Here is a 15,709-nt window from a genome sequence, read left to right on the forward strand (position 1 = left end):
AAACTGCCTGTCTTCTGCTCCCTCCAAAAACTCCAGAAAGAAGACAATCTAGACTGAGGAAATCGACCTGTGCTATTTGTTAATTCTTCAAGCATTCCAGTAGGGGAGAAAAAACAACTTTCAGGAGGGGTGAAGTTTATTTTTTTTGAAGTTTATTCTTTAAAAAAAAAATTTTTATTTGACTGTGCTGGGTCTTAGTTGTGGCATGTGGAATCTAATTCCCTGACTAGGGATTGAACCCAGGGCCCCTGCATTGGGAGTGTGGTCTTAGCCAGTGGACCACCAGGGAAGTCCCAAAGTTGATTCTTTTCCTTCTCAGCCTTCCCTTGTTCTTTTTGATTTTGCCATAGATCATTTCTCGCTTCTCCAACCTCCTGCAAGATTCACCTCGATTCTGCCTCGTCTGTCCTTCCCTTGACTGGCCAACTCCATCCAGAGTGGCCAATGAAATGAGGTGGTAGAGGCAGTGGGTGAGCAAGTGGTCAAGGGGAACCAGCCTGTTTCCTTCCATGATGGGGACCACGCAGAGCGTGAAGGGGAGGTGGGGGCAGGAGGCGGGCAACCCTGGAGGTGACACAGTTGGAGATTCAAGAAACATCTCCAGGGGCAGATGGCCCGGGACAGTGGCCCAGATCCCCTCAGAGCAAGAGGATTAAACACACAGAACCTAGAGAAGAAGCAAAGGCACATGTTGGTTGGTTTTGGTTTTTTTCTTGGTATGTCTCTTCTGTTATGACAGCTGAATTGAGATAGAATTCAAATACTGTATACTTCACTTACTGAAAGTGGACCATTCTGTGATTTTTAGTCTGTGATTTTGTACTCAACACAAAGTTGAGCAACCGTCACCTTAAGTTTAGAACATTTTCATCACTCCTCAAATCAACTTCATATCTATCAGGAGTCACTTCTTGAGCCCCTGATAAATCTCCCACCCTGCCCTTCCACTCCCACCCCTCACACCCTGACCTCTTCCACTGTAGGCACTCACGTACTTTCTGTCTCTGTAGATTTGCCTGGTCTGGACATTTTGTGTAAATGATCCACTTTGGTTTTGATTTTAGTTGGCTTTTTTTTTCCCGCCTTTTTTTTTTTTTTTTTTGGAAGGTGGGTGGGTGACCACTGAAGAGTCTTACAAATGTGGGTTTGGAACATTAGAAGCTGAGAAGCTCTTTTGGGGAGACAAAGGTGACAGAAAAGAAAAGCAGAAAAGAGAAATAATTTTTTTTTATTTTTTTAAATTTTATTTATTTATTTTTGTGCTGAATCTTCGTTGCTGCACTGGCTTTTCTCTAGTTGCAGTGAGTGGGGGCTACTTTTCCTTGTTTGGTGCAAGGGCTTCTCGTTACAGTGACTTCTTTTGTTGAACAGCAAATGCTCTAGGGTCCACAGGCTTCAGTAGTTGCAGCACGTGGGCTCAATAGTTGGGTTACTGGACCCCACAGCACAGGCTCAGTAGTTGTGACACATGGGCTTAGTTGCTCCTCAGCATGTGGGATCTTTCAGGATCAGGGATTGAACCTGTGTCTCCTGCACTGGCAACCGGACTTTTTACCATTGAGCCACCAGAGAAGCCCTGTTTTATTTTTTTATTGCTCTATTTCTCCTTTGTTTTTAAGACACCTCAGATGTCAGGAAGAGAGAAAACCTAAGTAAATGAAAGTGAGGAATGCTATAAATTAATATGTCTGCTTTTATTTCTGTGAACAATTTCTTTACCTGTTTTTGCACAGCTGTGCCTTCCCTTTGCCAATACTGTAACATGTAAAGAAACCAGTCATGGAGTCAAGTCAGGAAACCTGGTTCCTCCTATTAGCAGCCTGACTCAGCTACTCTCAAGTTCTCTCTTCTGTAAAATGAGGGGCTTAAAAGATTATTTCACCCTTTTCTCCAACATCATCTCCTGAGTGGCAGGCAGTCAGCCTTTTTGACATCTGTTCACAGTCCCTATTTTCTTTTTAGGTGCCATCATAGACTTTTCCTCTATTCCTGGAATTTCTAGGTATAGAATGTAAGGAGGATGAGAAGATAGCAATGTAACTTGCTTAAAATTTATATACTAGGGCAAACATTTATGAAGAATTTTACACGTGCTACTTGGGCTGTTTCACACTAGTAAGGAACACTAGAAGGGACCTTAGAGAACATCTAGTCTAATCCCTTCACTTCAGTATACGGAAACAGGCCTAGAAATAGGATATAACTAGTGAATGCCAGAGCGGGCCCAGTTCTGTAGCTTCCCGATGCCTATTCATTTACATTAGAGGAAGTCGAAGTCCAGGGGCTTCCATGAAGGACAGGGCCTACCAATCGAGGCAGGCTCGTTGATCAGCTAGAGTCCACTCCCTCTTTTAACAGCGGTTTAGAAGAGGTGCAGTCTCGGCCTGTTTTCTCGCAATTTACTGGGTCTGGATCCAGACCTCCGGGCTTGCACTGTAGCATGAATGAATGTGATCGTAGAGGTTCTGCCAGCAGAGGCACCTCTCCCTGCGTCAGGCCCGGGCGATTACTCCTGGGGAGGATTAGGTGTCCTGGCCTCTGAGGTCCCCTTCCCAGGCAGGCGTCTTCTAGGTCCCCGCGTAACCCCAGCCTGGGGTGCGGCATAATTGGGTTGGGGGCGTGGCCAAACAGCTGCAAACCAATCCCAGGCCCCACCGTAGGTAGGGGCGGGAGGTCCGCTCCCCGCCCCTCCCGTTTTCCTCTCAGCTGCTGGAATGCTGGGTGGTGACCTAGGCAACCACCTTAGCTTGGCGCCCACCTGCCAAATCCGCTTCGTCCCGCCCCTCTTGGAACAACCAATCGGGAAGCGAAGTCCTTTAAGGGGCAAAAGAAGAAAAAGGACGGCGATTTTGATTGGCTGATTGGAAGAGTCAAGTACAATCTCTGGCGTGACCCTGGGGCGAGGCTCTGGGATCTCGCCCAATTTGGAAAAGGTGAGCTAGGGACATACACTTTTGAGCTAGCAGAGAATGAGCTTTGGAGAACTGAAAATTCGGTGTTTCCAGTTCGAGGTAGCTTCTCTCCTAGGTGTAGGAGAAGACAGTGGGAGTCCAACAGCCACCCTGTATAGTTCTACTTCTTGGTAGTATTGCGAAGAATATAGGGATTTAATGTTTAAATTTAACATTTATTGAGCACCTGCCGGGTGCCAGACACTGGTCTAAATGAACAAATCAGTTTCCTGCCTTGGAGCTTGTATTCTAACAAAGGTAACGACAAGGCAATGTGGGGGAAAAGTAGAGCAAGTTAAGAGAGAGCAGGTTGGGGCTTCCCCGGTGGCTCAGTAACTCAGCGACTACTGAAGTCCCTGCGCCCTAGAGCCTGTACTCTGCAACTAGATAAGTCACCGCAGTGAGAAGCGCACACACTGCAACTAGAGAAAAGCCCTGGCAGCAAAAGACCCAGCACAGCCAAAATTCAATAACATTATATTTTTAAAAAAGAGGGAGCAGATTACATCGTTAAATAGGTGGCCAGTTTGGACACCCGTGCCAAAGTGAGATCTGAACAATGAACTGAAGGAAGCAAGAAGGTTAGCCAGTGGGCTAGCTGGGAGGGCATCCAAGGCAAGAGGGAACATCTGATTGGTGTTACTGAAAAACAGCCAGGAGAAGAGTGTTGCTGGAGAGTGTGAGTGGCAGGAGAGTAGGGCGGGGGCCGGGGGTAGGGGGGCGGGGATTGAGGGGCAAGGGAGTGCAGATCTTACAGGGTCTTGTGTGCTTGTTTTGAAATAGGGAGCCACCGCAGGGTTTCTATCAGAAGAGTACCATCACGTGGCTTATATTTAAAAATAGCCCTTCTGGGGAATTCCCTGGTGGTCCAATGGTTAGGGTCCTGAGCTTTCACTGCTGAGGGCAAGTATTCAATACCTGGTTGGGAAAATAAGATTCCTAAGATCCCTTAAGCCGAGAGGCCAAAAAAAACTTAACAAAACAATTTTGGCTTCAATCAGTAACTAATCGAAGGGGCAAGGATGGAAGCAAGGAGATCTGCTAGAAGGTAACTGCAATAATGCATGTTCGTGTGAAGGAGATGATGACAGTTTGGTCTGGACCAGGGTAGTGGTGGCACAAGAGGTGACTAGTGGTCAGATTCTGGATGTATTTTGAAGGTAGAGCCCAAATGATTTCCCAAAAGACTAGAAATGGAATGTGAGATAGAGACGGGAATTAATCACTCTAAGGATTTTGGATTGAATGACTGAAGGAGGACTTGCCATCAGTTTATATAGAAAAAGCCCGGGGTGGAACAGACTTGGGGTCTTGGAAAAATCAGTATTTATAGATGGGGTTTTTCAGTCAGAGAAACAGGTGTGCCCAAAGCACATAACAGAGTTCCTTAACTCAGTCAAGGGTCAAAAAAGCTTCCTCTCATAACCTATGATGGAAAATACTTAAAAAAATAATATATGTGTATTTGTATAACTAAATCACCTTGCTGTGCACCTAAAACATTGTAAGTCAACTATACTTCAATTAAAAAATATATAAAGAATGTCCTATGGGGGAAAAAAAAAGCTTCCTCTCACCCCAGTGATTCTCTAATCAACGACGAGGTCATATTAGGATCACTTGGGAAATATTTTTGCTCTAAACCACCGGGGCAATCTACTCTACTAAATCTTGATTATGGTGAAGGGCAGGGGAAGGAGTGGTGGCTACCAGTCAGTCCAGCAAGGAAAGACTGAGCCTCATAAGACAGAAGGAGAGATGGGTATCTACTCTCTAGTAAAGAGCTCATCTTGTGGAACAACTATTTCCTTCCCTCAGGTTGGAATTTGGCCATCAGGGGATAGGAGCCCTAACCACTGGACCACCAATGAATTCCCCACAATACCTTCTAAAGTTCTGCATGAAGAAGCATTCTGTTTACCAAATGTTTACTGGACAGAGAAAAAGAAAGAGGTTCTTAGAGAACGTTTCTCCACAAGAGAGGCCTTCAATACCAGGAATGGTTAGCCAGGAAACATAAAAATGATTATAACACTGAATTCTGGCTTTATTGAGCACTTGCCTTCTAAGCAGCATTCGAAATGCTTTCTATTCATCAACTCATATAAGCCAACAACTATACAAGGGACAGGGAAATACCTTTTTTTTTAATTTTCTTTAAAGGTTTACTGAAGGGCCAACCAAAGAGAATAGGCAGCTTTTGCTTAAAAAAACCTGAACTTGAAGATACCATTATTAGCTCCATTTTGCAGGTTTGGAATCTAAGCTGAGAGATGTTGGTTGGGGTGTGAATCCAGGTTGTCTGGACTCCAGAATGTGAGTGCTTAACATCACTCTCTGAAAGCCACAGTTTCAGACTACCCTGGTGGCCAGGGGGTTAAGAATCTGCCTGCCAAGGCAGAGGACACGGGTTCCATCCCTGATCCCCCATGCAGAGGAGCAGCTAAGCCCATATGTTGCAACTACTGAAGCCCGTGAGCCCTAGAGCCTCTGTTCCACAACAAGAGAAGCTGCCAAGATGAGAAGCGAACACACCATAACTAGAGAGTAGCCCCTGCTCACTGCAACTAGAGACAGCCTGAGTGCAGCAATGAAGACAGAACAGCCAAAGATAAATTATTTTTAAAAGGTATAGTTATACAACATAGTAAATCAACTATACTTCAATAAAAAATTAAATAAAAAATAAAAACTGTATTTCATAGTGAAGGGGCTTAATTTCTTCTGTATTAAATAACAACAAAGATCCATTCAATAAAATATTTAGTAACACAAGCAGAAACATGAAAAACGGTTTTATTGGAAATATTCTAACACGTGTTCTGAACAAATAACCAAAAAATAAATAAGGACATAAAAAGATAGGAACAGATGAAATTTTGACCTTGAAAACAAATAGTGTACCTTCATTTCAAGTTTCATGGACAGTGACAAACTTCAATAAATATTAAACGACAGAGAATATTTTGGTAAATTTTGAAAAGTGGAAATTCTAGAAGTCAGTCTCAGATCAAAATGCAGTACAACTAACAGTAATATAAAACACACCACTCAGAAACTGAAAACCATAAATAACATCTCAAATTACCCTTAGGACAAGAAGTAAATCAAGAATAAAAAGCAAACTATTTTGGGATAATGATAATCATAATAAAAGGATACAGTCAAAGCTACCTGCAGAGGCGAAATTAACAGCATTCAATGCCTTTAGTGTCAAAAAAAGAGAAAAAAACGAATGAATTAAGCATGCAAGTTGAGATCTCTGAAGAGTATAAAATACTCCCCTACTCCCCAAATGGGAAATACTTGAAGTAGAAAACGGAAAAAAAAGAACGCCCAGAAGCCCAAGAGGAGGAGAGATGTACCTTCTGGCCTGCGGACAGGGAAGCACCTTGGTGCTCCACATGAACTTGGCCCCTGACCTGTGCTCTTGAACATCCCCCTTCTCGCTCCGCCTGACATGCTCATCCACTCCCAAGGCCTCAGCATGCTTCAGCCCCTTCCCTGCGTCAGCACCGCAGCTCCTACGCCTTGTGCCTCTCTGGCGGCATCTACACGTGCCCTACAATAAATCCTCTCCACCTGAGACCCCCTTTCTAGCAGATGTGAGATCTTCGGAACAGGAGCATGTCCTCCTCATCGTCATATCCTCAGGGCCTGGGATGTGGTGGGTCCTTGGCTGAATGGAAGCGTGAGCAGGGGGGCTCAAGCACGGATTCCCGAGTTGTATTTGGTCCCAAGCTGCTTCTGCTCCCCCGCTGCCCCGTCACAGGCCCCAAGCCTATGTCATGAGGCCTGGAATGAATTATTCCCATGGTCAGAGAACTAGCAAAGGAGGATCTGCCTGCTGGGATATTTAGTCAACCAATAATGACTGTACTGACAATGTCAATAAAACATGAGGATGTGGGACTTTGATTTTTTTTTTCTTATTTCCTCTTTCACTGCATAATCCTCTATCCTCAAGGCCCTATTCAAACACCATCTTCCCCAGGCGAACCTTTCCTGACTTCTCCAACCAGAAACAATCTTGCCTTTTCTGGGCTTCCAGGGCACCTGCCCCTCCCTCTGGTCTCTTGAAATGCCCACCTTTGGCTGTCTGTGTCTCCATCCAAATGGGCAGCCGACACCGTCTAGGCAGAACTGCAGGTCCGCCACACAGCACCACCCCTGGTAAGAGGAGGATGCACTGAGATGTTCTTCCTGGCACAACCCACCTTCCCCTGCATGAGTGGGGGTGGGGAGGGGACAGCACACCAGTTTAAATGGGCAGCTTGCCTAGATGACAGACACCATGCTAAACTCAAAGCAGACTCCCACAAACCTCGGAGACCATCCCCTGCACATTTTACGCTGCACCTGGCTCAAAAGGTTCACCCCCACCCTCATCCCCCAGCAAGAAAAACTCTCCAGCCAAAAACGAGGCAAGGAGATGGGAGTTTGCCGTCACGTTACCCGGGGGTTGCTCAGAGCAGCTGGGCAGATGTTTTGATCATCTTGTTTGTGCCCGGATGGACAAGGAGAGGGCCTTCAGGCACAGGTCTCCATCTGAGTGAGCTCCAGGGGCAAAAGAGAAGCCGATTTACTTTAGAAAGAACCACAGCGTGACTACAGTCACGACCCTCCAACTCATCCCCACTTGGCTCCCGGAACAATCTTTCTAAAACTCGGATCATTCCCTGTCACTCAGTCCCCTACTTGGAACCCTTCAATGCATCCCAGGAACCTTCAGGATATGGCCTGACATTCCAGCCTCCATGGGATCTGACCCCAAGGACCCGTCCACTGCCATCTCCAGCCGTGCACCCCTCCAGGCCCCCAAACAGCAAACTCCCTTAGGATTCCCCGGTCTGGTCCCTCTCTCTCCTCCACCTTTCTCTCTCACAGCATTTCATCCAGGACCGTGGATTCAGAAATCATTCATCTGTAGCAGGGCCAGATTTTCTTCTGGTCTGGACTGCTCATGTCAGCTCCAGAACAGTATAAGCCATTGTCTACTGACATCCTCACTTAGATGTCAAACACATCTCAAGCTCGACTGTCTGAAAGACCCTTCCCACCTGATCCTCTTACGCAGCTTGTCTTCCCCGCATCAGTAAACTCCACCATCCACTCAGCTGCTTCAGCCACTCCTGACTCCTCTTTCTCAGATGGCTCACACATTCACCCCACCCCCACCCCACTAAGTCCTGTGGATTCTACCACCGAAGTTTCTCAAACATCCATCTATTCTTTCCATCCATCCGGTATGTCACCGCCCCAGTCTAAGCCATATCTCCCTCCTGGATCACACAAGAACTTCCCCACAGGGTCTCCCTACATCTGAGCCCCTACAACACACAGTCACACAGCCAAAGGTGGTCATCTGTGTAAACAGAAGCACGTTACTCCAGTGAATTGGGGATAACAACCAGGCTTCTAGTTTTAAGGGGCTCCCACTGGCCAAATCTGGGGCAATCTGAGCACCAAGATAAGTAAGGCTCATAACTATAAGATTATTGGAAAATAAAAGAAATCTTAAAGTCCTTATTGATAATAAATATTAAATAAGTAGGCAGAGGAATGTCAAGTGGAAGGAGTCCTGGAGTTGACATTACCATTTTGTAACCATCATGATAAAGACTTATCTGATTCAGGTAAGAATCAGAAAGAGATAGTCAATTTCATCTATTTAATAATCTAGGGAATAGGACATCAGCATGGTAGTCATATAGGCTTCCCAAGTGGCTCAGTGGTAAGGAATCTGCCTGCCAGTGAAGGAGACATGAGTTTGATCTCTGGGTCACGAAGATCCCCTGGAGAATGGCAACCCATTCCAGTATTCTTGCCTGGGAAATCCCATGGACAGAGGAGCTTGGTCTATGGGGTCACAAGAGTTGGACGCGACTTGGCAACTAAAACAACAATATGGTGGTCATGTATCTCCGTGACGGCTTGTCAGTTACAAGGGAACTTTTTTTAACTAGAGATTGGAGAAATAGGACAAAATTAAAATCACTAAGGAGAAGCAGACAGACATTGTACGCCTCTTGTTGTCACACTGAGAAGGAAACAACAACATTTATGCAGTCTTACAGCCAGGAATTCTTAACCCATGTATGATCATGAAGAAACAGTAGACAACGCTCAAACGAGAAACATTCTATTAAAGCGGAAGACTGCAATTTTCCACCACGTCAATGTCATAAAAGACAAGGCTTGGAGGTGGTAGGGAGGTTCAAGAGGGAGGGGACATAGGTATACCTATGGCTGATTCATGTTGCTGTATGGCAGAAGCCAACACAATATTGTAAAGCAATTATCCTTCAATTAAAAATAAATTAAAAAAGAATTTTTAAAGATAGAAAGAAGACAAAGGCTACTATTCCAGATCAAAGGAGACTAAGGAGAAATGACAATTTAATACATCATTTCTAACCTGGATTCTGGACTATGTGGGAAAATACTACATCAAGGACATTATTGAGATAATTGACAAAGTGGATGGTAAATGAGATACCATATTGCATCGATGTGAAATTTAGTGAAGTGGATAACTTTACTGCATGGAGGCAGGAAACACTAAGTATTTAAGGGTAAAGGAGGACTTCCCTGGTGGCTCAGAGGTAAAGAATCCGCCTGCAAAGCAGGAAACTTGGGTTCCATCCTTGGGCTGGGAAGATCCCCTGGAGAAGGAAATAGCAACCCACTCCAGTATTCTTGCCTGGGAAATCCCATGGACAGAGAAGCCTGATGGGCTACAGTCCATGGGGTCACAAAAGAGTTGGACGAGACTTAGTGACTAAACAACAACAACAACAACCAGGGCAAAGGAACAAGATGTATGCAACTGATTCTCAAATAGTTCCGAATAAAAGTCCCATGTATATACTATATATATATAGACAGAACAAGGAATTTTAACAGAAGCTTTGAGTAAAGGACATACAGATGCTCTTCGTACTTTTCTGTAACTTCAAAATTATTTCCAAATAAAAAGTTAAGCCAAGAAACCCAGGCTCCTTGCATGGCCCACAAGGCACCTGCCGCCATCCCCATTCAGCCAGGCCAGTCTTGTGTCGGCCACATGTCCCAGCATACTCAGCTCCATGGACGCGAGCTGCCTTTCAGTTTTCCCAATGCACCAAATTCTTGCCCACTCTGGGCCTGTGTGCAGCACCCTACTGTTAACTTCTAAGTGGAGTTCTGTTCCCTCAACTCGATTCTCAGGAATATAGTAACTGTCCCTTTCTCAAAATGGCCTTTGAGCTCCCCACCCTCCAACCCAGTATAGAGTTCTTTCATAGCACACTGAACATTTTCTTCACGATAATTGTCACCGTTGGTGAGTCTGTATTTGGGGAGGATTGCGTGAGGTCCATCTTCTCTAGTGGCCTGAAAGTTCCCTGAAGCTAGGGGTCCTGTCTGTTTCATTCATGAATGTTTCCTCCACTTCCGTTCCTAGACCCTGCCAACTGCCAGGCACTAGCAGACAGTTGATTAAATGATGCAATCCACCGTGCAAGTTCACCCCCGAACCATTGGCAGCTCTCAGAGCACACACCTCACAGTCTCTCTGTAGCCCCAAGAACTGACTCAAGAGGCTTTGTCTGGGAAGGCTTCTGGGGTTGGCTCTTCAGCCCCACAACAGTGTTTGAAACTAGGAGGCCATGGTAAGAAGGAGGGGGAACTCAGGAGGAGCGACATGGTAAGGGGGAGAGGATTAATTCAGTTGGGAGCCTGGAAAATCAGAGAGGATATCAAGGAGGCAGTTGGCTACATCAGGCTGGTGCTCAGAGGGGCAGTCTGGATTAGAAGGAGAGATGAGGAATTCCCTGGTGGTCCAGTGGTTAGGACTCTGCGCTTTTACTGCCGAGGGCCTGGGTTCGATCCCTGGTCAGGGAACTAAGATCCCACAAGCCACACGGCACAGTCAAAGAATTAAAAAAAAAATAGAAGATATGTTCGGCAGTTGAAGCTGTGGACTTTAAGACCTCTCACAGTTCTGTACAAAAGAAAAAGAGTCCAAGGATGGGGCCCAGAGAACCTGGACTTAAGGGCTAAGCAGAGGAAAACATCTCTGGAAGCAAAGAAACATTGTCCAGAAAAATAGGTATAATATCATGAGAGTTGTCACAGAAGGTGAGAGAGGCCCCTTGAGGCACTGAATCCCATACATCTATGTTTCCTTCTTCATGATCAAGCTCAGCATCTGGCACCTGGTGAGCTGAGGAAGCCTGGCGGAGGCTAGGGGTTCGGACTTTCTGAATCCTGACTCCACAACGGCTGTGTGACTTTGGGCGACAGACTTAACTTTCCCAGACTCCAGGCCCTCAGCTGCAGAACAGGACTCATGCTAGTATTTACTTTATGGGGCTGCTCTCAGAATTTCCCGAGGCCATCTTTGGAGAGCCCTTTGATCCATGTTTGACCTACCATCTAGGGATGGATGAAAGTACAGACACAGCAGGAACAGGGTGGCTGGTTCTGACTAATAGGATTGTTTCTTAAGCTCAGCCAATAACAGGGCTTCAAACAATGGTCAAATAGCCCCCTCACCACTTTCTATTCCATGTCCCCATCTCTTGATTTGATCCCTATTAAACAAACCTAAGGTGGGTAGGCTCTGTTTAATAATGTCCTCTTTCTAAAGCCTCCTTCTGAAAACTGGCTTTGCCTCCAAATCCCTATCAGATGACGCTGGAGTTTGCCTACCTGATTGCAACTAAACCTTCTTTTTCAGGTAATGATGGTGATATTGCCTCCTCAACACAGCTACCTTCTGTGGGTACAGGTAGGTATTCTCAGGCTCCTTCCTGGGAGAAACCACTGAGGTTAGCCAGTAGCTTCTGGTCATCTCATCTCTGAAGGAAAGGCAAGTGGATGACCATTTCACAGCTTAGAAAGCACTTCCACACCGTAACCTCCCTTTCATCCTCACAACTGCCCTGTGAGGTAGATACAGCAGATAATAACTACATAGGTCCACACCTATCAAGCATTCACAGCGTACCATGCTTGTGTGAAGCGTTTTCATAGATGATCTCATTGAAACTCGCCAAAATTCTATGAAATGGGTTCCATCAGTTTTTTGTGTTTTTTTTTTTTTCTTTTTTTTTGCCATTTTACAGAAGAGAAAAAGTGGGGCTCAGAGTGGTTAGACCTTGCCCCGGATCAAAGAGGTAGTAAATAATGGATTCAAACCTTAGCCCGTCTGACTCCAAAGCCACATTGTTAACCTTCCGTCTTCAGTACTGCCTCACAAAGCAACTGCATTATCTCCCAGGTATCATTCTATCCATTAGATCGAAGCTCAGAGAGGTAACGTGACTTGTCCAAGGTCTCACAGCCAGGAACTGGCAGAGCTGGAATCCATAACTGGCTTTTCTGGCCCTAAGGCTCCTGAAAGGGTGAAGCTTCATGAGTGGACTTTACTGTATATGAGATAATTATTTCCACAGCAGATCTGCCTTGCCAGTCCCGCTCAGCTTAGAAGAGTGTTTTGATGCAGAAGTCTTTCCCAATCACGTGAGAACAAATGCTTAACAATAAACATCGAGGTGTTCCTGGTTCGAAGAACTCCACTGATGTCAAGTAGAAAGCACAAGAAGGAAACTGACGGAGTCCAAGGTTAAGGTAGACATTTCTGGAACTTAGAATGGGAGTACATAGGAGAGAATGGGTCACAGTCTAATGACTTTTTTTGGTAGCTGTTGCCATATTAAAACATATTTGTGGGAATTCCCTGGAGGCCCAGTAGCTAGGACTCCATGCATTTACTGCCGTGGGTCTGGGTTCGATCCCTGGCAAGGGAACTAGGATCCCACAAGTCACTAAAAACAACAAACAAAAAAAGATATTCATGGCCCCATCTGCTGTTATCAGTGAGACATTCTCACAAATTAAAGTAAATAACCTGTTTAAATGTATTGCATATCCTATACAAATCCTATGAATGATGTGCTGAGAAAAAGTTTTAGACACAAGTCTTTAAATTGGCAATTTCAACACGATTTGTGTAGTGCAGTTGATCTTGTTGAAGGTTTAAAACATTTTGTTTTCCTAACCCTAGCCAGTAATGTTCTCTGGTACTTTCCTGGTTTTGAATATTTGCTATAGCCTATAATTCTTTGGAACTGCTACTAAAAGTGTATTTCTTATTTATTATAAAAAGATACAGAAAGTTAGGAAATATACAGAATAATATGATTCCAGGAGTTCCTAAGATTTCCAGGTTTCCAATCCCCAATCCTAGATTGATATCTGTCAGGAATTTGGAAACTTTAGGCCAGAGAAACTGGATGAACATCCTTAAGCAACTCAATGGGATGGAAAACTGGGGAAAGGCCATCTTCCTTGGCCTCCAGGAGGGTTCCATCCAGGAGCTGGTCCAGGGCAGAGCTTCCCTGGTCACCATCCCTCTGAAGGCAGAGGTCTGAGAAGAGGGCACCTCAGGTAGCCAGGGGCTGAGCTTGAAGCGTTGGACTTCGCATAAAATTCCTATGATGTCACAAGTTGCATCCCAACTGCTGGTGCAAATGTTCACTTGCATTCCAGTGAGTATCTGCTCACTGTAGTATAAAAAGTGTTTTATATAATCACCAGGAGAAAAATGGATGCTTCACAAGCAGATGTCCTGTCAGACCAGCACCCCTCACTCATGTGCCAGCAGGAGAAGCGGTGCCCTTGGGCGGGCTGTGGGGTCAGGCAGGCAGACCTGGGTCCGAATGCTGGTTTGGCCACATTCTGGCTGTGTGACTTTGAGCTGGTGCCTTGACCTCTCTGAGACTTAGTTTCTCCTTCTGTAAAATGCTGATAATGAGAACACCAATGGCCCAGGGATGTGGTGAGGATTGAATGAGATCATTTCCATAAATCGCAAGGCCTGGCACGGGGTAAGCCCTCAATCAACTGGAGAAGTCGACATTTCCTAGGACAGGCCCAGCAGTGCAGCCAGCGAGCCGCTCAAAGGGTTCCCTCGCCCAGGGCCTTCTCCAGGTGGGGATTTTCCGGTCCGCTGGAGCTGTGCCAGAAGCTTCCGGCGCTCCCCGCCCGCCCAGGTCGGTTTCCTCCTATCCACGCGGGCCTGCGGGGAGGCTGGCCCCGTGGGAAGGTCTTGCTGCAGGTCTTTGGGCGCTGGATGAACCCACCCGCTAGCTTGGCCTCCGGGGAGGCCGAAGGGAGGGAGTGGGGAGGGCATGTGGTCTCCAGGAGCAGAGGGGGCGCGTCCCGGGCTGCCCTTCGCCGGGTGGAGGCTCGGCACCCCGCCGCACTCAGGCTGCGATGCGTCCTAGGCGCTCGACGGGGTCAGATTGTGCCCGGAGCCTTTCCCGCACTTGCGGGGCTGTCGATCCTGCTCTGTGCGGGTGTCGGTGGCGAGCCAGACGAGTGCTGTGACCTTAGGTTCGGGGCAGGCTGGGGCCGCGCGCCCCTGATGATCCCACGGTGGCCGTGGAGCTGGGAAGCTCTCTGCGCCCTCGGGGGGAGCGGGTGGGTGGCTGGATCTTGGGGCGGCCAAGGGAAGCCTCAGGGCCTCGCCTTGCCTGGGGAGCCGGCTCACCTCCCTTTCCCTTGGGGGATCGTCCGGGGTGCCCTCGGGGCCTTGCTTCCTCCCCCTGGAGCTCTGGGCTCCGGCGGCGGCGGCCCCGCGGAACTGGGCCGGGCGTTTGTCCGGAGGCCTCTTCTGGGAAGAAGCCGCCTGAGAGGCTCTGTTTTCAGGCCTTTCTCGTGAAGGGCTCTCCTGGTCACCCTCACTCCCGAATCCTGCAGGGAGGAAAGAAGAATCTGTTGTGTTTTCTCCGCAGCCCACCTGAGACTAGGAAGACCCTGCCTTGGGAGCCCTAAATCGAGCAACTTGGTGGACAGTCTGTAACCGACCCATTTCTGACAGCAGGTAGAGGGTGAGGCCAGGTCCTGTGGGAGCTGTTTCTAAAATCGGATAGAACCAGGCAGCTCTACACTTATTTGCAGTGTGATTTTAGGCAAGTTACACAACTATTTTACAAAGCCTCGGTTTGTTCAGCGATCAGGTGGGGATAATAGCATGGGAAGCATCTTGGGAGCCAGAGGCCGTCAGGAAGGCAGGGCCTGGCACCCCTTTGTTAAACTGGAAAGATCAATATAAACCTGTAAAGGGTAATTCCCTGTTTGTCCAATGGTTAGCACTCTGCAATTTCACTGCCAAGGGCATGGGTTCGGGTCCTGATCAGGAAAGTAAGATTCTACACAAATATCCAAAAAGAAAAAAAAAATCTCCATATGAAAAGTTTTTTTTTAAAAGCATACAACACAAAGAGAGAGGAAGGAAGATAGAAAGGGAGGGAAGGAGAGAGGGATGGAGGAAAGGAGGGACTTAAAAGTTCCCTGTACATGGTTGCATGCTTAATCTCTGTCATGTCTGACTCTTCAGGACCCCATTGACTGTAGCCCGCCAGGCTCCTCTGTCTATGGGATTTTCCAGCCAAGAATACTGGAATGGACTGCCATTCCCTTCTCCAGGGGATCTTCTGGTCCAGGGATGGAACCTGGGTCTCCTATACTGCAGGTGGATTCTTTACCATCTGAGCCACCAGGGAAGCCCAAGAAGCTCCACAAGTAACAGGAAAATCTTTACCGTGAACAGGTGCTGGGGCTAATGAATGGTCAGCTCAGGTTTGCCTCTTTAGAATAGTCTAACCTGGTCCTATGTCTGACCGGAACTTGCAGCCTTAGCTGATTCTGAGACAGCTGCCTTTTTCTTTTGGATCGAGTAGGATTACCCAAACTCCAAGAAGGTATAA

The 15,709-nt window shown here is 46.7% G+C and overlaps 1 protein-coding gene and 1 non-coding gene across 2 annotated transcripts in view; one reads left to right on the top strand and one right to left on the bottom strand.

The window, feature by feature from the left end:
* Positions 1 to 5,884: 5,884 nt before the first annotated feature.
* BCL7C (BAF chromatin remodeling complex subunit BCL7C) overlaps positions 5,885 to 15,709 on the bottom strand; it is a 42,482-nt gene continuing 32,657 nt past the window's right edge. The window contains exon 6 of the mRNA XM_065924677.1: positions 5,885 to 14,693. Coding sequence (XP_065780749.1) covers positions 14,487 to 14,693 — 207 coding nt within the window. The 3' untranslated portion in view covers positions 5,885 to 14,486. The remainder of the gene's footprint in view (positions 14,694 to 15,709) is intronic.
* Positions 10,763 to 10,835, top strand: TRNAK-UUU (transfer RNA lysine (anticodon UUU)). Its single transcript has one exon. It is a non-coding gene; the product is annotated as a tRNA-Lys (tRNA).

Source organism: Muntiacus reevesi, chromosome 2 (assembly GCF_963930625.1).
Source record: "Muntiacus reevesi chromosome 2, mMunRee1.1, whole genome shotgun sequence".
Taxonomy (NCBI): Eukaryota; Metazoa; Chordata; class Mammalia; order Artiodactyla; family Cervidae; genus Muntiacus; species Muntiacus reevesi.